The 19,443-nt window shown below is 53.6% G+C and overlaps 11 protein-coding genes across 11 annotated transcripts; 9 read left to right on the top strand and 2 right to left on the bottom strand.

Moving 5' to 3' along the window:
- Nucleotides 1–738: 738 nt before the first annotated feature.
- Nucleotides 739–1,722, top strand: PHYSODRAFT_481309 (hypothetical protein; the record flags this gene model as incomplete). Its single annotated transcript, XM_009520386.1, has 2 exons — nt 739–1,607; nt 1,677–1,722. The coding sequence occupies 2 exons, from the start codon at nt 739–741 to the stop codon at nt 1,720–1,722; spliced, it is 915 nt and encodes a 304-aa protein (XP_009518681.1).
- Nucleotides 1,723–2,048: 326 nt separating this feature from the next.
- On the top strand, nt 2,049–2,855 carry PHYSODRAFT_324610 (hypothetical protein; the record flags this gene model as incomplete). Its single annotated transcript, XM_009520387.1, has 1 exon — nt 2,049–2,855. One exon carries the CDS (start codon nt 2,049–2,051, stop codon nt 2,853–2,855), a length of 807 nt encoding a protein of 268 aa, XP_009518682.1.
- Nucleotides 2,856–2,986: 131 nt separating this feature from the next.
- On the bottom strand, nt 2,987–3,798 carry PHYSODRAFT_484974 (hypothetical protein; the record flags this gene model as incomplete). The annotated part of the gene is made up of 2 exons (XM_009520388.1): nt 2,987–3,611; nt 3,701–3,798. Coding segments are annotated over 2 exons (723 nt in total), but the record flags the coding sequence as incomplete, so codon positions are not given.
- A 577-nt stretch (nt 3,799–4,375) lies between these two features.
- Nucleotides 4,376–5,188, top strand: PHYSODRAFT_324613 (hypothetical protein; the record flags this gene model as incomplete). Its single annotated transcript, XM_009520389.1, has 1 exon — nt 4,376–5,188. One exon carries the CDS (start codon nt 4,376–4,378, stop codon nt 5,186–5,188), a length of 813 nt encoding a protein of 270 aa, XP_009518684.1.
- Nucleotides 5,189–5,507: 319 nt separating this feature from the next.
- PHYSODRAFT_257998 (hypothetical protein) lies at nt 5,508–6,326 on the top strand (the record flags this gene model as incomplete). The annotated part of the gene is made up of 1 exon (XM_009520390.1): nt 5,508–6,326. The coding sequence occupies one exon, from the start codon at nt 5,508–5,510 to the stop codon at nt 6,324–6,326; it is 819 nt and encodes a 272-aa protein (XP_009518685.1).
- A 1,164-nt stretch (nt 6,327–7,490) lies between these two features.
- On the top strand, nt 7,491–8,324 carry PHYSODRAFT_482299 (hypothetical protein; the record flags this gene model as incomplete). The annotated part of the gene is made up of 1 exon (XM_009520391.1): nt 7,491–8,324. One exon carries the CDS (start codon nt 7,491–7,493, stop codon nt 8,322–8,324), a length of 834 nt encoding a protein of 277 aa, XP_009518686.1.
- A 345-nt stretch (nt 8,325–8,669) lies between these two features.
- PHYSODRAFT_485880 (hypothetical protein) lies at nt 8,670–9,500 on the top strand (the record flags this gene model as incomplete). Its single annotated transcript, XM_009520392.1, has 1 exon — nt 8,670–9,500. The coding sequence occupies one exon, from the start codon at nt 8,670–8,672 to the stop codon at nt 9,498–9,500; it is 831 nt and encodes a 276-aa protein (XP_009518687.1).
- Nucleotides 9,501–9,700: 200 nt separating this feature from the next.
- On the top strand, nt 9,701–10,519 carry PHYSODRAFT_484093 (hypothetical protein; the record flags this gene model as incomplete). The annotated part of the gene is made up of 1 exon (XM_009520393.1): nt 9,701–10,519. The coding sequence occupies one exon, from the start codon at nt 9,701–9,703 to the stop codon at nt 10,517–10,519; it is 819 nt and encodes a 272-aa protein (XP_009518688.1).
- A 2,153-nt stretch (nt 10,520–12,672) lies between these two features.
- PHYSODRAFT_257989 (hypothetical protein) lies at nt 12,673–13,200 on the top strand (the record flags this gene model as incomplete). Its single annotated transcript, XM_009520394.1, has 2 exons — nt 12,673–12,725; nt 12,750–13,200. The coding sequence occupies 2 exons, from the start codon at nt 12,673–12,675 to the stop codon at nt 13,198–13,200; spliced, it is 504 nt and encodes a 167-aa protein (XP_009518689.1).
- Nucleotides 13,201–14,630: 1,430 nt separating this feature from the next.
- Nucleotides 14,631–15,635, top strand: PHYSODRAFT_486820 (hypothetical protein; the record flags this gene model as incomplete). Its single annotated transcript, XM_009520395.1, has 1 exon — nt 14,631–15,635. One exon carries the CDS (start codon nt 14,631–14,633, stop codon nt 15,633–15,635), a length of 1,005 nt encoding a protein of 334 aa, XP_009518690.1.
- A 658-nt stretch (nt 15,636–16,293) lies between these two features.
- PHYSODRAFT_295819 (hypothetical protein) lies at nt 16,294–16,943 on the bottom strand (the record flags this gene model as incomplete). Its single annotated transcript, XM_009520396.1, has 2 exons — nt 16,294–16,868; nt 16,937–16,943. 2 exons carry the CDS (start codon nt 16,941–16,943, stop codon nt 16,294–16,296), a joined length of 582 nt encoding a protein of 193 aa, XP_009518691.1.
- Nucleotides 16,944–19,443: the final 2,500 nt, after the last annotated feature.

The following is a 19,443-nucleotide window of genomic DNA, read 5'->3' on the forward strand; positions in this document are numbered from 1 at the left end:
GCTGAAGCGTATCCTGCTATTACAAGCGCTCAATACGTTGCTAACGCGTACACTATCAGCATTCGAGCTAGTCTCATTAGCCTACCAACGGCCACTCAAGTTGGCCTAGTAAGAATCGACGGCGACACGTTTCAGACAACTTCTTGTCATCGCCGTGAAGCGAAATGATTCTCGATGCTGGTACGGGCGTGTGATGCCGGACTCGTTCAATGAAGTCTTGGTCCGCCCTGCACCGAGCTTGCAAGTCAAACGACGAAAAATCGCGCCGGCGGTCTTGTATCCACAGTATCGCCCACCAAAACGCCAGCGTCGCTACGATCGTTCATATATTTTTTAGTTCTTGGCTGCCAGGCACTGTCCGGCGGTTCACTCCGCCTCTCGTTTTCGACGCTCAGGCGCGCCAGGCTTCACCATCACCGAACAAAATTCCGAGTAAACTTTACTGCACAATCGTGTCGGAGTTGAATCAGACGCCCTTGACAGAATGAGGCTCGCCGGCCAGTGCCAAGCTGAGACTTTCCATCCAAGACGTGCGTGAATATTTATCAACGCAGTGGCGACAATCCGTAGTCGTCCATCTCGGGGGGTGGGCGTGGCTTCCTGGCAGTGGAATGGATCGCGAGTTGGCTTGGGCTCCCCCCGACCTCAGTTTCAAATTTGAACGCTAACCACGATTCCTTCTCTCCTCCGTCGACGCGCTCGACCGTCTCGCCTCCCCGGCTGAAAGCTCGGACAGCCATGGCCTCCCCTGCACTTGTGACGCTGCTGCACCTGACGACGGCCGCCATCCAGATCGGCATGAACCTGAGTCCGGCGCCGGACATGCTGCGCGTCCACCGACTCCAGACGACGGGGCAAATGGCGCTGCTCCCGCTCGTGCTCATGTGCTTCAACAACTGGCTCTGGTTGCTCTACGGGCTGCTCACGGGGAGTATCTTCCCGCTGTGCGCCGCGGCGCTGGCTGGCGAGATCGCGGGGCTGATCTTCACGGCCGTCTACTACCGCTGGGCTCGCAACACGCTGGAGGCGCGCCGGACCTGCGGCACCGCCTTCCTCGGGATGGCACTCGTCACGCTGTACGTGCTGCTTGGGGTCGCCGGCAAGACGGGTCAAACGTTCGACCAACTCGTGCAGACGCTGGGCTACGTGGGCGCGGCCATCAACATCTCCATGTACGCGTCGCCGCTGGCCACCATCAAGGTGGTGCTGGAGACCAAGTCGTCGGCGTCGCTGCCTATCAACCTGTGCTGCATGATCTGCCTCAACTGCTGCATGTGGGTGGCCACGTCCAGCGTGGACGGCGACATGTTCGTGCTCATCCCAAGCGTCATCGGCCTCGTGTTCAGCGGTGTGCAGCTCCCGTTGTACTTCATCTACCGCCCCACGAACCCCTACATGGACCTGGATGCCCAGCTGGAAGAAGGCTACGGCGCCACGGCCCCCAAGACTATCGACAGTGTCCACATCGACACGGACAGCGTGTTGCCCGCCACCTACCGCGTCGTGCGCCCGTCGCGCGTGGCGCGCCTGGCAGGCTACAAGTACCAGCGCGCGGAAGGAACGCCGCTGGCGATGTCCTTCTCGGGTACGGAGAAGAGCCCGCGGGTGTTTGGCGAGCCCTCGCCGTTCCCTACGCCAGGCTCGCTGCGCTACTCGTCGGCCGCGGACGAGCTCAGCGACCTCGAGATGCAGCCGATGGCCATGACCCCCATCGCAGCCTAAAGAGATGAAAACAAAAAATAGGGGCAGCCATGCCATCAACCAGTCGATCCTGAACTTCGAGGTTGAAGCATTCTTACGACTGTCAAAAACAAAAGAGGGGCAACAAATACGAAAGTACACTGTAATGTTCGTTTTGTATGGAGCTCCTCCCTTCATCACATTGTGGGATTGTACAGGTGGTCAATGGCGTTCTTCCCATCCGATCGATTACGACGGCCCTACCAATGCCAACAAGTCGGTTAAACCGCTCGTGCCCCTTCATCCCTTCATTCTTCAATCTGCCGAGCGCTGCAAACTTCTCATATATCGCTCTCGACTAGTGAAAAATGACTAGCACCGCGGTGCTCGTGATCAAGACGATGGCCGCGTGCACGGGCATGATCATGATCCTCAGCCCCTCCATCCTCATCTACCGAGTCTTCAAGACGAAGGACGTCGGCGTGGCATCCGTGATCCCGCTCGTCACGCTCTTCTCCAATTGCCATGCTTGGGCAGTGTGGGGATACATGATAGAGAACTGGTTCCCAATTTTCTGGATCTACGTCGTCGGAGACGTCATCGCGTTGGTCTTCCTCTCAGTGTACTGGAAGTACACCAAGCAGCGCCGCTACGTGAACCGAGTGCTGACGATAATGGCGGCCATCCAGGCAGTCGTCACCATCTACGCGATTATCGGCGGCTTCGGCTACACGAACCAGTCGAGAGACAGCATGAGCACCGTCCTGGGGCTTGTCGCCGACGTGACCGCTATTTGCATGTACGCCGCTCCAATGGAGAAGTTGCTGCAAGTGCTCAAGTACAGGTCGGCGGCTTTTATCAACGCGCACATGGTGATCGCCGGACTTACGAACAACTGCCTCTGGTTCACGTACGGTGTGCTCACGGACAACTGGTTCATCATCTCGCCCAACATCATCTTCATCTCGCTCAACACGTTCTCGCTGGTGCTTTGCGTTGTGTTCGACCCCAAGACACACCCACTACCTGAAGATTTCCACGTCCAAGGCGACAACGAGGGTGAAGTTATGTCGAGCTGCAAAGGAGACAGCACGCTTCCAAGTCCGGCGTTTGAAGCCATGCATTCTCCGCTGGAGTGCATCCAAGTAAGCACCACCGGTCAGCAGCTTCGATAGATAAGCAAACAGCAAGGCCAGTTACGGGTGAAGGGTGGAGGTGAAAGTAAAAGCTCAAGACAAACAGTGATGTATCGTATCAACCGACGTACATTTTTGCAGTGCGACACCATTTGCACGCCCTGGAAGTATCAGGCAGGCGATGGAGCTGCGTGAAAATCGGCAACACTGCTCGCAAATTCCAAAGTGGAAGCACCAGGATCAATACTGGTAGAGGCGATCATGTCTGTGAGCTCCTTGGTCTCTGAAGACTCTACGCCGAACGCTTGATTCCGGTTGGGATTGAACACGAGGTACAAAATGATCTGGATCAGCGGCAACGTCGTGCAGAAGACACCAAGCCCGAAGACGAACATGTCGCTCACCACGAGGCCATAGAGAACCCAGAGCGAGTTGCTGACGAGGCCGGCGCAGCACAGCGCGATGGGGATGGAGGCGCCGGACTTTGTCTGCAGCACGCGCTTGATAGTTTCGAACGGCGACGTGTACAGCAGGAAGCTGCCTCCAGCTGTGATCCAGTCCATGACATTGCCGACAGCGCTCAGACTCTGGTACGTCACGCCCTCACGCCCCAGCACGGCGTACGTCGTTCCAAGCGCTGTGAACGTCAGCGCGAACGCCACTGCCTTGATCGTGTAGGCGCGGTGCTTGGTGTAGCAGAAATGTACAGCCACGTAGCAGGCTGCCAGCACTTCTCCGACTAGGTAAGTGACGAGCAAAGGGAAGATGTCGTTCGTGACGTAGCCGTAGATCATCCTGCCAAGAACCAGCATCATCGCAATGCCAATGAACAGCGTCATAGAGTGAGCCCACAAACATGACGATCGACAAGCCACCCAACACACCAGAGATGGCAGCTGATCCAGAGCGCCACCAGAGGCAGCACCGCCACCTCGCCCGTGTCCTTGTTCGTGTAGACGCGGTAGACGGACGTGATCGCCGATCACTGATCGGACTGGGGCACATGACCAAGGCCGCGACGGACGTGGCAGCCTTGCGCACCGCCATCCAGACCCCCATCGTGAGAGTTCGCCCCGTGTCTCCACTTAGACAGCTAGCGAGGCAGCCAGATCGCGGGGAAAGTGGAAGGGCGGCCAGCCTGCTTCGTCTTCCGTAGAGGATGCGCTGGGTATCGTATTCAAGCGTGGCACGGAGGGCAAAGCGCGGTTCATGTCGAAGTGGTGATGTGTGTTGCTTCAAAAGTTGTTATGGATACGTTTATTCTATTCGGCGGGGTTTTGCTCACGTCACAGCAACCACGTAATACTTCTTTTACTAAATATTCGAACACAGGGTATTTTTAAGAATGTAACGGCAACTTCGGTACACCGTACCAGATAAATGGTACATAATACTATGTCTCCTATTATTTCATACGTGGTACACAGTGCCGGTTGAAGACATCAACAACATCACCTGTCGAGTGCGTTGCCCCTTCCGAAGGTCTCGCGGACATGCAGGCTCACAACTCAATTCGCCACCACCAACCCACGCCACGCTCAGCCCACAGACTCCGCGCCATGGTGAGCAGCGTCGCCCTACATGTGGTTGACGTTTTGTCGGCCCTGACGTCGCTCTTGCTCATCTGCAGTCCGGCCATCGCCACCTTCCGCATCTTCCGCCGCAAAGACGTCGGCGTGGCGTCCATCGTGCCACTAGCAACGCTGTTGGCCAACAGCCACCTCTGGATGCTCTACGGATATACCCTACGCAACTGGTTCCCAGTCTTCTCGGTCTTCCTCTTCGGTGACGCGGCCGGTCTGGTCTACCTCTCGATCTACTGGCGCTACACGCCCGAGCGCCGCCAAGCTGCGCGAGTTCTGGGCGTGACACTCGCGGTCTTGGTCGTCGCTACAATTTACGCCCTCCTTGCCGCATCAGGCCACACGGGACAGACCAGAGCCCAGGCGGGCTCCACCGTGGGCATCCTCTGCGATGTCGTCGCCGTGTGTCTGTACGGCGCTCCGATGGAGAAGCTCTTCCACGTGCTCAAGTACAGGTCGGCCGCCTTCATCAACGTGCACATGGTGATCGCCAGCTTGGCCAACAACGTCATGTGGTTCACGTGGGGCCTCCTCAAGAGCAACTGGTACATCATCTCGCCCAACATGCTCTTCATCGCGCTCAACTCGTCCACGCTGGTGCTCTACCTCGTGTTCAACCCCAAGACGCACCCGCTTCCTGCCGACTTCAATCAGCAGCGCACAGCGACGGAAAATTCGCGAGTATCTGCTGAACCCTCGCCCAAGACCACGTTCAGTCGCAAAGCCGAGATCAACTCCGCCAGTCCGGCATTTGAAGCCGTGCAATCCCCTCCAGAGACGCTCGTGTAGCAGCAAAGTACAAGTAGAATACATTAGCATATAGATTGCCAATTGTGATCTAGCAGCTCTGCTCTGCTCGCGGTTCATGAGAATGTCTCCCGGAGCAATCCCAGGCGATTGCTTGCCCCGATCGAGCATGTCGCTTTGGACCTGCACTTTGGCGCTGTTTATGCAAACCGAATCGATTGCATGCTTTGCCTGTTTGTGACGGGCGCTTGCTCGACGAGCGCTACGTGGTCAAGGGCTCACTTCCCGATCTTCGTGCCACGCAACGCACGCCCAGGTCAGAAGGCAGCGGATGAAGTCCAGCAACAGACAAACTCCGACGATGACAGGCGACGCCGGTGTCATGGTGGTGCGTGTGTGGGTCGCGTGCTCGACGCTGATGATGGCCTACCTGCCGTCTCTCTTCGTGCGTCGGATCTACAGCGCGAAAGACACTGGCGCCGCCTCTATCATCCCCCTGCTCTCGCTCCTGGTCAACTCACACGTGTGGCTAATGTATAGCTACATGTACAAGACGTGGTTCCCCAGCTTCCCGGTCTTCCTCACGGGCGACATCGCCGCCCTCTGCTACCTCTCCATCTACTGGCGGTTCTCCTCCGAGAGACGGCGAGTCGGTCGAACCATCGGCGCAGTGTTTGCTGTATTGGCGATACCTTCCATCTACGTGATCGTCGGCGGCTTGGGCTATACGGGCCAGACACGAACAGAGGTGGGCAAGACCGAGGGATACATTTGCGACGCTGCTGTGGTAACCCTGCACTTGGTCATGCTCAAGAATCTCGTCAACGTTGTCAAGACAAGATCGGCAGCATCGCTTAACCTGCGAACTTTGATAGTGGGCACGGTGAACACGTACGGCTGGTTCACGTATGGCAAAGTGACTTCAAACTGGATCATCAGCGGGCCGCACGTCCTCGTCATGATCCTTCACACGGCCGCGCTGATTCTGTATGCTGCATTGAAGCCTAGCTCCCACTTGGTAGCCACCAGCGGCGGTGCATCAATCGGACCGGGCGAGGCTCCAGTCGTCGTCTCGATCGAGCTGTCGCCGAAGGTTGCTGTTGACGTGCGTACAAAAGCAGCAGCCAGTAGTCCTGAGTATCATAGCCTGCCATCACCGATCGCATCGTTGCAGCGATAGAAGCCGACTGTACACCATAAATGAAGAGAATATTAAGTACTGAACAAGCCGAGACTTCTCACTGTTTTGCCGGCAGTCTCATCCATATTTGCTGCCCATGCGTAAACTTTGAAGTCAATAGAAGTAGTATAGACAGTCTAGTCCTGTTGGTGCGAGATCGCGATCGCGAGATGAACCAAAACGAGTCTTCGTAACGACAGCTAAGCTTACAGTGTAGTCTGCGATACAGAACCCGCCTCGAATAACCAACATTGACCGAATCGCGCCAAGCTGGTCGAAAGGGCGTTGAGCATGGCCAACTCGGGATCCGAAGCTGTATGAAGCGGCCGAGTCATTTTTGAAACACACATCCACCTTATCGAATGAGGCACGTCGTTCCAAGTTGTAGGGTTCGTGAATCCCGTCCTGAGTCAACTTCAATAGCACTAGCGACTTACGTTGACAGGTCACTCATCACGCGGCGGCCAATTGTTGGCGATAGCTGGTCCAGTGCGAAGTTGTCTGCGTTGCAGTCCTGTACCAGTCCTACCTTTTCATCCCTTCACCTCTCGAGCAAAATTCCCCTGGTGCTCGAGGCTCGCATAGCAAACATGGCAAGTCGTTCCTGGCCTGCGCCCTCAGCGAGCCCTTGCAGTCGGAAACCTCGGCGGGTGAGGGCGAGCTGAAATGAAAGCCGTTGGAACACGGAACGCCAAGCCGGTGGTTGCCTTAGTCGTTGACGTAGTTGCTGCACGCCGATGTCATGGATGGCCGACTTTGGCCATCCATCATGGCGTGGCAAGCCCTTGCTGTAAAGCCCCACACTTGCGTGTCACCCGCAGGCCTTCCGGTGCGTGTCCTTCAGTCGAATCGCACACGTTCCGGTCCTTTGCCAGTTCTTTATGAGTCATCGAAAAATACTGCACCTCTAAAACCTGCTGGGGATGTAAAGATCAGCAAGAATAGGTTATTCCTTTAAAAAGTCTAAATTTGATTAGGAATTCATCACAGTTTCCAACAATTCCGACAGTCACACTTACTATTACGTCTAGCAGGTATCTCCACTTTCGACCAACGACCGATTTGCCCGTCACACAGCGCAAGCGCAAGCCTGCAACGAGGCAGCGGCTGCAGCAAGCGCCGCTACATTCCCCACGTCCGCCCCAAGTGCACAGCACACGCGAGATGGTGGACAGCGACGTCGTCATGGCCGTGCGCGTGTGGATCTGGTGCAGCACGCTGCTCATGATCTACATGCCGTCGCTCTTCGTGCGCCGCATCTACCGAGAGCGCGCCACGGGCTCCGCCTCTATCGTCCCCATCGTCTTAGTGCTGGCCAATTCGCACGTCTGGATGCTGTATGGGTACCTGGGCAAGACGTGGTTCCCGAGCTTCCCTGTCTTCCTCATCGGCGACGTCGTCTCGCTCAGCTACCTCTTCATCTTCTGGCGGTACTCAACGGACCGCCGTCGCGTGGCCAAAGTCATCGGCGCTGTCCTCGCAGTGCTGGCTCTGCCCACGTTCTACGTGGTGGTGGCCAGCTTGGGCTTCACAGACCAGAGCCGAGTCGAGATCTGGAAGACCCAGGGCTTGTGCTTCTGCGACGTCACCGTCATCTCCATCCACACGCTCATGCTCCGGAACCTCATCCACGCCTTCAAGCAGCGGTCCGCCGCCACGCTCCTGCCACGCGCTCTCGCCGTGAGCAACTTCAACTCGCTCGGCTGGTTCACGTTCGGCCGCGTGACGTCCAACTGGATCATCGCCGGGCCCCAAGTGTTCGTCCTCGCGCTGCACTTGGCTGCGTGGACCATGTACGTCGTCTTCACCCGCAGAACCAAGCCGGATACGGCTCTCACCTCCATGGAGGAGGACTCCGTCGTCATGTCCGTCGACCTCTCTCCAAACGTCGACTTCGATGTCAGTGCCAAAGGGGTTCTAGTCCCTAGCAGTCCAGAGTACCAGGCGCTGCGGTCACCATTAGCAGTGGCGCTAACATTAGCGCCACTGCACACCTAAAATCGATCAATCGACTAACCTTATGTAGAGTGAAGAAAGGAATGATCCATGCCTTGCCTATTGTGTGCGCCAAAGACTCCACCTCGCGACCGCCGAAACCACGAGAAAAAGTGCGGGAAGGCTAGCCCACTCCATACAATTGAGACACCTCGTCGTTTAACGCAAGGCACGAGGGCACTGCCTCGAGGCCACTCACTCGTGGCAGCGCTCTGGCACTGCCTCCAGTACAGTATTAATACTGTAAGCGTCCATCGAAACCGGAGGCGGGTCAGAACAAGCTTCAATCGTGACGCAAGCTCACTTCTCCATTTGCCTCTCCACCGAAAAGTCCAGCTCTGCATCGCCATGGTGGACAGTACCGTGTTCTGGGTGATCAAGGTTCTCGCGGCGCAGACGTCGCTCGGGATGATCTGCAGCCCCGCGCTCTCCATCTACCGGATCCACAAGAAGCGAGACGTTGGCGTCGCGTCCGTCATCCCGCTCCCGTCGCTCATGGCCAACGCGCACGGCTGGGTCCTGTACGGTTACATGGAGCGAAACTGGTTCCCGATCTTCTGGGTCTTCGTCTTCGGCGATATGGCCGCCTTGTCGTACATGGCCGTTTACTGGCGGTACACGACCGAGCGGCGCTACGTCCTGCGCGTTCTAGCGGTCGTGGCTGCGTTTCTGCTGCTCGTCTCCGCCTACACGGTCGTGAGCGGTCTCGGATACCTCGGGCAGACTCGAGCGCAGGTCGGCTCGACCCTGGGCATCATCTGCGACGTCGTCGCTGTGTGTCTGTACGGGGCTCCGATGGAGAAGCTCTTCCACGTGCTCAAGTACAAGTCGGCGGTCTTCATCAACGTGCACATGGTCATCGCTGGGCTCTCCAACAACTGTGCTTGGATCGTGTACGGCATTGTCACGCACAACTGGTACATCATATCACCCAATATGTTCCACATGACGGTCAATTCGTCCACGCTGGTGCTGTACCTCGTGTTCAGCCCCAAAACGCATCCACTCCCAGAAAGCTTTCACAACACCGACGCAAACGCTGACGAGGCTGCAATCTCCATTGAAGTGACGCCCAGCACAAGTCTCAATTGCAAGAAAACTGGCGGTGAGCCCTCGAGCCCCGCGTTCCAGTCCCTGTCGTCCCCACTCCAGACGCTGTCCCCTGTAACAATGCACTAAGATTGTACGTGTAACAGTAATGGGGTGTAGTCCAGATAGGAGCGATTACCGTAGCTATTTGGGCGGACCAAATCTCAATTTTGGCGCCACAAAAGGTCATTCATCAGTCTGGGAGCCAATCAAAAATCTGGGGGCGAACTTCAACCACGCAAACGCTACTTCGTCTTCTGCTCGCAAAGAACGCTGCGTGGGCTGCTGCGATGGTCGACAGCGCCGTCTTGTGGACGGTCAAGGTGGTGGCGGCCCTGACGTCCATCCTTATGATCTGCAGCCCGTCGATCTCTATCTACCGGATCCACAAGAAGCGGGATGTGGGCGTCGCGTCCGTCGTCCCGCTGGTCTCGCTCTTCTCCAATGGTCACGTGTGGCTGTTGTATGGCTGGATCGTCAAGAACTGGTTCCCCATCTTCTGGGTCTTCGTGTTCGGAGACCTGGCAGCGCTCACGTACCTGGCAGTCTACTGGCGGTACACGACCGAGCGTCGCTACGTTGGCCGCGTCCTGGCAGTTGTGCTCTCCGTCTTGACGATCGCCACGCTCTACGCCATCGTCGGAGGACTCGGACACCTTGGACAGACGCGGGACCAGGTCGGCACGGCGTTCGGATTCATTTGTGACGCCGTCGCCGTGTGTCTGTACGGGGCTCCGATGGAGAAGCTCTTCCACGTGCTCAAGTACCGATCCGCAGTCTTCATCAACGTGCACATGGTGATCGCCGGCTTGGCCAACAACTGCACCTGGATTACCTACGGTATCCTCAGCGGCAACTGGTTCATCATCTCGCCCAACATCCTCTTCATCACGCTCAACGCGTCCACGCTCGTGCTGTACCTGGTCTTCAACCCGGAGACGCACCCCCTGCCCAACCACTTCCACCGGACGACTGCCCCCGACAGAGCTGAGTCTGTCGTTTCCATCGAACTCACCCCGAAAGAAAGCTTCGGACGGAAAATCGTCAGCGAACACCCGAGTCCTGCGTTTGAGGCCATGGCGTCTCCGCTGCGGACGCTGCCATGGTAGCTCGTTTAGTAATCGATTGAGGACGCGTTGGAGATAATTTTACCTTACGGGTAACTTTTCCTATATTATAGGAAACGTTTAACCGTGAATACAGGAAGATTTTTAAATGGGTCTTATGCAGAACAGGTCTTGGATTTGATCAGAGCGTACTTTTTCTTTGAACTTGTGATTCGCCATGTTTTGACGACAAACGCCAAACTTTAGCAGAATACGAAAGCCCTCAAGCCTCAGCGCAGTGGCTGCCATGACGCCGGCAACTATCATCAAGTTGCCAGCGGCTCGGTTAGCAGGGTCTTCCAGCCGTAACGGTCCAACCCGCTATGGACTGAGCCTCCTCTCCACCCATTCCAGCAACCACAGCGAGCTGCTGGACGTGGAGTTAGGAGATCCGGGTGCAACAGCAGCAGGCCGCGGCGCGCCGGCGGAAGGTGCGCGTGGCGTTCTCCAGCTCGTCGCTGACCAAGTCGCCGCTGGCACAAGACGGCTTCTGCGCTCCAAGGAGAAGGTGGGCGTGGGCGCGCCTGCCGAGTGAAGGTCGGTGGAGCTCAGCTTGGGCACCGCAGCGCTTAGGCCCTCCCGCTGCAGAAGACATCCGTTCGAGTTTTGTTGCGCGGGCGACGATTTCGTCGTGTGCTAGGCCCGCATTCCCCTTCGATGGCCGGTCGGAGGTGGCCCACTGCTTCGCTGCTTACGAGTTCCTCGGACAGAGACATGGGGTCCAATTAATACTTCATCTTGAAGCTCGAGTCCAGCTCAGCACGTTCCAGGGACCCCGTGCGGCACTCCGTGCACCGGTTACGTGAAGGAGAAGCGCAAGTCAGACACTTGACTGCGTGGTCACAGCTGAAGCCCTCGCCAAGCACTTCTCGTAGGTTGTCATATTCGCTACGGAGGGGATGAGCAGCAACTCGAGGTTCGTGCAGGCGGCATATTCACCCTGTAAAGCGATGCATCGCACGAAGCATGCCAATCCATGTGGGGTTGGCCGCCATTCTGCTCGAAGGCGCTCGCAGCTACGACTAGACCGTGCTGCCTTACACAGTGGCGTAGAGGTCATTGCTACGTCCAATACATAGTTTGCATATCGAATCAAATACAATTGTCTCACTATACATGTATAAGAGAGACAAGTGTGTGAGCTTACCGCCTAATGCATCTTGCTGCGGCTACGGTACCAACTCGGAAGAGCAGCAGAATATTGCAAATAGAGGTGCAGGTATTAGGAAGTGACTAAGGACGTATCGGGTCTTGCCACTGGATAATGTCTGCTCATTCAGAGAAGACCACCTTTCGTCTACAAGAAGCTTGGTTATTACTTGGCAGAGCAGAACGTTGAACGGAGCATATCCAGATAGAGAAGAATTGTCGTGTCATGTTCCACTCCTGTGGGTGTTTGGTTCAGGTCTACCGATTCGGTCTCATAACCCCACTTAGCCCAGTCCGTAGGACAAATGGAAGGACCAAAAGTTAGGCGCCTCGCTCCGTATAACTAGAAACAAATAGGATCATGTGACTACATGGGCACAATCCCCCGTCCTAGCTGTCCTGGTGGTCTTATCGGTTTAGCGTCCTCCATTGTCCTTCTCGAGATATAAGCCGTTGAAAACTTGTCTCTTGTAACATCGAATTTTGCCGATTTGTCCTAGCCTAGGAAAATTTTGACTTGATTTCAGTATGGTCTCAGCTGGAGCTATCTTTAGCGCCGATTTCCCTGCCCGATGCGCACCCCTTTGGGGGGTCAAAAACACCCCATACAAATATCAAGTCAGTTTGGTCCTTTTTCGGGCTCCCTAGGACAAAAACGGCCGGTGTGTGCCACACCAAAACACGATTTGGTCCTATCTCCTAGGACAAATCTAAGCGGGATAATCAGCATGTTCAAATCCTAGACCTGATCTGCATAAGAACCAAAATAAAGGCAACCTGAATGCAATGTGTTACTGTAAATGTATTGTAGAATACATGTAGCGATACTTGGTCTAGGACACCTGCCGAGTTGCATGCCAGCTTTACCGTCTCAAAACAGCAGCAGTAGTTACTAGGGCTGTCAACGTTTCGCAGAAACGTGTAAACCTTGCAAACGTTTGCAAAAACTTTTAACTACCTGAAAAGTTTCGACGTGGCCCACATAAAATCAAACACGCCGCCATGCCATGAGCTCGAGCTCCGGGCTGCTGTGCTCCGAGCACACGCGCTTCGTGCAAACGTAGGAGCGCGTGCTGTTCTCCAGCGCGCAGCTAAGCGTGATCGTGACGTTCTTTCTCAACTTCATCAAGTCGTGTCCAAGCTGGTACACGGCCAGCTCGATCCGTGCGCTGGGCCAGGTGCTGCACGACAACGCGGACCGCGCCAGCGGCGAGTTTGAGCTGCTGTTCGCCATGCTGCTCAAGCACATGGACCCGACGGGTGTGGACATCGAAGCGCACTACGCTGCGACGAGCTGCATGTCGAACATCTGCACGCAGGCGGGCAGGACGCCCGAGGTGTACCACTACTTTTCGCCGTTACTTCGGATGGTGGTGGAGAACTTTCGGCAGCAAGCGCAGAGCCTGACCAAGGACCAGAATGACCGAATCCTCGTCAAGGCCTGCACATGCAGCATGAAGTGCGTGTTCACGATCATCAACTTTGACCGCTTGAACGGCCGCATCGCTGCGACGCTGCCCAGTCTAGCATTTTGAAGGACCAGATCGATATAGCGACTATCGAGAGCAAGGTGGTCAAGTAGGTGCATGCAAGCAAACAAGAAAATGCATTGTTTACGAATTCGTCAGTGCTAGCGCTTGGCCTACACTAATAGCCTCGATTCACCAGATAAATCCCACAAGCTCTTGAATTATATACGCCGCTGCCTTCATCACATTTGTTGCCGGCGTGCCGATGCCTGCTCTCGCTTCATGCGGTTTGAATTCTCGGCGATGAACACAAGATCGCGCACAAATTCTGGTGTTAACGACAGGGCACCCGAAAAAATAATCTTCATAAAAATATATTCGCATTTTATAATTGAATGATTAATTTCTTGAAAGTGCCGAATTTTTGTTAGAATTTTTATCAGTTCCTCGCAACTTAAGACTAAGAAATACAGGTTTAGCTAGCCTTCTGAGTCTTCTAGCTCACAGAAGGCATCAGAACGAAAGACTATCAGGGTTCGCAGTTGGAGCATTTACTTGGACCAGAAGCCTTTGATAATTATATAGAAAATTATTCTGGATTCACAAAATATTTAACTATTAATTTCTGCTCGGAACAGAAAAATATTAATCCAAGAATTGCATTCTCGGGTGCTCGTCAACTTAACGAGCACCGCCTCACCGACGGCTCTATCAGCATTGCTGTTTCTTGGACTGGCATTTACTTGGACCAGAAGCCTTTGATAATTATATAGAAAATTATACTGGGATAGGAAGCAACGTTAGTGCTGCTATCGCAGACCAAACAGGATTATATCCGTGGTACGTCAAGTCAAAAGGTGACCCCTCTTGACACCTAACTGGTACATTGTCCTGAAACCGGTGTGACCCCGGTGCCGCACTGGGCCCTCCAAAAGGTTTATATGCGTGGGCAAGCTGAACTGGTAGAAAACCCATTACACCGGTACGGCCGCGGTGCCGCACTGGGCGTGGGCAGATTGAACCGGTATGAGTCAGTAACATATATCGAATAGTAGGAGTGAAGTAAAGTGAATGATTGAAGCGGACGAACTGCTGCAAGGTAAACATTTTCATTTTCTACAAGCTACAAATATTGGTGACCCGGGTGGTGAACCCGGGGGGTTTCGCAGTTCGAAGCTACTTGAAGCATTAGAGGCTTTCAGAAGCACGGCTTTTCTAAAAATACGTAGCGAAAAACACGTAGCGCCCATACGTAATTTTGACTACGGGATTCCCGTAGTGGCGGGCTCTTCAGAGATACGGAAAGTCAAAAACCCGTGGCAAAAGTACGTAGCGACTCTTCGCGCTCGCGCAAAATTTCAACTCTGCTTTTCGGCAACCAAAGATCAAAGCTTTGCTGTCGGCACTCATCGGCTGCAAACGCATCGACGATGGACGAGGAAGGCACGCTGGTGCTGAGCCAAACCGTGGAGGGGGAAGAGATCGCAATGCTGCTCATGATTGAGCTGGTCGCTAACGCCCCCCTGTCCTACCGAGACCGGATCCTAGTTCCAGATTTTCGCCTTGACATCCTCTCAATGCCTGATGGTGAAGCCAAGGACCAGTTTCGTTTCATCACCAGCGACTTGCAGAGGCTCGTGCGATACCTGAAGATACCAGACCCAGTGATAACCAAGGAGGGCGTTCGTGCAACCGCACTCGAAGCTTTGGCGGTGTGTCTTCGCCGCATGGCATTCCCGCAGCGTTGGATTGATATGGCGGGGATGTTCGGGCGCGCCCCGTCGACACTGTGCCACATATTTTACTTTGTTGTGGAGCACCTTGATAAGACGTTCACAGAATTGCTGTACTTCGACGCAGAGCGAATCGCTAAGAACTTAGATCGCTACTGTCAAGAGATTGCTGCAAAGACTCCAGACTACATTGAGGGGGTGTGGGGATTCATTGATGGCACGGTGCGTCCAATATGCCGACCTGGAATCGGGCAACAGGCCGTCTACAACGGGCACAAGCGCGTCCACGCCTTCAAGTTCCAAACCGTAGTGGCTCCGGACGGTATGATCTGCCATGTTTACGGGCCGGTCGATGGAAGACGACACGACATCTACATGCTGAGAGAAAGTGGTCTCATGTCGCTTTTGGAAGGCAACGATGTCTTTCATAACAAGCTTATCTACGGGGACCCGGCCTACGGCTGCACGAATGTCTTCTGCTGTCCATTCAAGGGATGCCGAATCGATGCGCCGCAACAGGAGGTGAACAAGGCCATGAGCAAGGTTCGGGTGTCCGTGGAGTGGTCATACGGCGAGATCACGCGCTATTTCTCCTACCTGGACTTCAAGAGACAGCAGCAAGTGGCCATGACACCCGTAGCAACGCTCTACAAGATCGGGGTTCTCTTCACCAACTGCATTACGATCGCGAGAGGCAAGAACAACAACTCGAAGTACTTCAACTGCCCCCCACCAACATTCGACGAATACTTTGGCACGACATGCTAGAGAAAACACTCCAAGCAAGCGCCAACCAAAACCAAAACTAATCTGTGCGGCTAAGCAAAGCAAAACGAACTCATAGGTGAAGTTGACTTAAGTTTAAAGTTCGATGGCTACTTAGCCAGCCGCAAACGTGCATGGTGTAGACGCACAATGGTTTCTGGTTACTCGAGTCGGAATTCCGGCTGGGCAACACCGCGGACACGTTGCTGGGCTTCAAACGGATCTCTCAGTAGCTGCAGTTCATCTCGGCGGAGTTGCATCTCTTCTCTGCGAAGCTGGAGCTCGTCCTTCCATCGGGTTTGGTCGATCATTTGCTGTTTCTTCTTGAAGCTGAATTCTTGTTCCCATCTACTAGCTTCCGCGTTGGACTTGTTCTCCAGGAGCTCAAGTTATTTACGTTGAAACTGTTTGTTATCGTCACGGTTCTGAGATTGAAACTCCATGAAAGCGCCCATTATTCCTGCTGAGTTCGCGATAAGCTTTGTCGTTCCTTGAGCTGGTGGTGGTGCATGTCTCGAAGTGTCTCCAGTGTCAGAACAATCCTCAGCGCCCTCATCACTTTCAGCTTCTCCCGTCGCCGCGTATCTCTCTCGCTTCTACACTTCACAGCTTGGTCACGCAGAATTTCACCTTGTGTTTGCAGTGCCGCTGCTTTGTCTTTCTACTTCTTGTTTTTCTTCTTCTTTTCCTCCTCCACATCGCGGATGCGGTCCGAGATATCTTGAAGAAGCCGCTTGTGTTCTGTATACTGCTCAGAACCCCCCGATTTCTTTCGGTACGATTGATCGTCGAGCTTGAACTCGGCGAGCAGCAGCTCCAAACGGTCTTTCACAGTTCGATCCAGCAATTTCACCTTCAGATGCTCACTCAGGTTATCCGCGACTTGCTGGTAGCGTTGCTTCTTGAACCCATGTTCGGCGGCGTAAGGTTCAAGGCTGAGCATCTCCTTGAACAGCGCGAGATCGGCTTCTTGCGTGAAGAAAAACTTCTTGGGCTTCTTTTTGGCGTTCTTCTCCTTTTTGCTGTTGTTCTTAGCCTTGTTCTTACTGGAGCTTGGTTTATCAGCTGAGCCGCACTCACCGTCACGCACACGGGTCTCGTGTTCACGATCAGCTCTAATTTCATCTGATTCATCCAAATCTTGGTTGAGAATGCTTTGGAGTCTCACAGCATCATGCGAGCCAACTCGGCGCTTGTGAGCGACACCTCCGACTTGAATTACTGGTCCTGATGGAGCTGCGTTGGTGGTGGCTGCTAGCGAGATGCTGGAGCTGGCACTAGCACAGCCAGCAGCGAGTTCAAACCCCTCATCATGGACACGAAGTGGTTGTTGAGCTTGTTGTTGACCAGCTTCGGAGTTGTCCGGTGCTTTCAACGTCTTGCCTGCGCGTGGAGCGGTTTTAGACCGAGTCTGACGCGTAGGCTTCTTTCGCTTGGGCCCTGGACGTCTCGGATGCAGCTGGAGCCTTCGCGCATTGGTTGCGGCAGATAACCGAGCACACGCGCACGTCCAGGTCCCCATCGAGGAGCGTATTGGAGCAGAAGTGGTGGACGGGCTTTTGACAGGCTGTGCAAGGCTCGACGACCAGCTCCTCGTCGTCCAGGACCTCACATCCATCGTAAGCGCACGGCCCTTGCTGCTTGGTCATGCTGCTCTTCGCACGTAGATTTGGGTTTGATTTTCCCGTGGCGGACCACTCGGCCACGGGTTTACGTCGCTACGTATTTTCGCTACGGGTTTTTGTTAAAATCACGTGCTTCTGAAAGCCTCTATTAGGGCTAATGAAGGTGAATGTACGCCGGAATAGTTCTAGATGAGGTTCGCCCAATTGCCAGCCTGTGTTCACAGAAAAATAAAACCAAATCACCTGTGGATACTAGATAAACATAGATTAAAATTGCGACGCTTGCTTACATCGTCGGATATCTCGTAGCCAAGTAAGTACTTGAAAGTAAAACAAGCAGCAGACTCCGCGCGCGCAATCTCCCGTTAACATTATCAAAGGTGTGTTATTCACAGGCATCTCCTGCGCCAGCTTCGCAGCCGCAGCATCTACCTGGTATGGTGATGTGCAGGCGGTAGATATTAGAAGTCTTCTTTAGCTTTGTACCTGTGACTAGCTGCCATCGTGACGAACAGCAATAAATGGACGAATTTATAGCGCTGGCCCCGCCGGTAGTGAATTTTACAGCTTGAACACGCTGCATCTGCTTCAAACTCACAATTCGGGGAGTGCATACCTGATAAGGTGCTTTCGGTTCGTCTGTTGCAAGCTCACGGTCAGACCTAACACAGATTTTTGTTTGGTGGGGTAGTTTGGACCGATGAAATGCTACAAAATGAAACCAAACTCGATGAGCTCTTGTCGAGATCAAGCCTGGATTAATCATTCAAAACCTATTATTCAAAAACAAAAGATGCCTTAAAAAAAACAAAGCAGCTGGAGGATCTAAACGAAACGCTGGTGACTAAGAGGTCGTAACTTTGCCGGGGCTGCAAGAAATCGGTTTAATTAGTTTTCACTTGATGCATGCATATGCCAAAGCTCTACTTGCCGCTGTGTATTGGTTATAAGGAATTTTCAGAAGGAACCATCATAAATACCGATACACCGTGTTCAGTGACTACATGGTATCCTCTCAATCGCAAAAAAGTTTTGCTTGTGCCTAAAAGGGGTTCGGCAAATAAGAAACAGTAGCAAGCAATCTACCTTGGCCCGCCCAACTTTAATATTTTTCGTGGAAGTCTTGTTGGGTGCTCAATCGACAAAGACTCGTTCTAATGAATGTGCAGGAATTCACCCTGTCGAGATCCTCTTCCAGGATAATTTTACATGACCAATTAATCGGCCTCGTAGGCAATCGGCTCATAGAACTAAGCATGTGGAGTACGGTTGCAATATCATCTTCTAGTGTGTCTGTGTGGCCAGCCCTGGCCGGTCTCGTGTCTGCCGCAGTGCATGTTGTACGATCCGATGCAAAGCTCGCTCTGGTGCTTAGAGTTCTAGAAGCCGGATTCGAGAAGCTGTACGAATTCGTAGGCAAAAGCCAGGAGCAGGAACAAGCACTAGTTTAGAGTTGGAGCTAACATCAGAATTCATTTTACTTTCCTTTGCATACTGGTGACCACAGTCTGAAAGAGGAGGTCATAGAATACGATCGGATCCATAGCCAATGGGGTCAGTAAAGTACTACTTCGAAGTACAATTTTAAGTGCTCTGAACATATTACATGTACAAGTACGACGTAGTGCTGTGATAATGTCAAATAGTTTATTGGAAGCTGTGGTTGGGCTCACGATCAGCATCATCAGGACGTATATCCAACATTGAGCTCAACGCTGTAGAATATAATTGTCAGTAGCTAGCTATACGATGCATGCTACTACGACGAACAAGGTACCACGGGCTGCATTCTTGCATTCTTTCTCCACAAAACATGTATTTCGATGGAGTCCACTTTCTCGGGGTGCATACGTTCTTGCCCTTCAGCGCGGTTCGACACCTGGCGATTCTAACGTATATGTAAATTTTGAAAATACTGTGACACGGCATAAAATACGCACGAAACTATGAAGTACAAAACATCACATCATATTGGCAGGCGAATTTCTTGTTGTTCATTGCACGATTTTGTCTACCGGACTTCATCTTGCCGGATATTTCGTCGTAGTCTGTAGAACCCGTGTGTTCATGTCTAAACTGGATAACCTGGTTTACATCAAAAACAAACTACGGCTAAGCCGATCAGGCAAGTGCCCAACGAACAGGCCCAGTTTTAAATTAAAGTTTCGTTTCTGTGAGCAAGCCCA

This window comes from Phytophthora sojae (assembly GCF_000149755.1).
Source record: "Phytophthora sojae unplaced genomic scaffold PHYSOscaffold_2, whole genome shotgun sequence".
Lineage (NCBI taxonomy): Eukaryota > Oomycota > Peronosporomycetes > Peronosporales > Peronosporaceae > Phytophthora > Phytophthora sojae.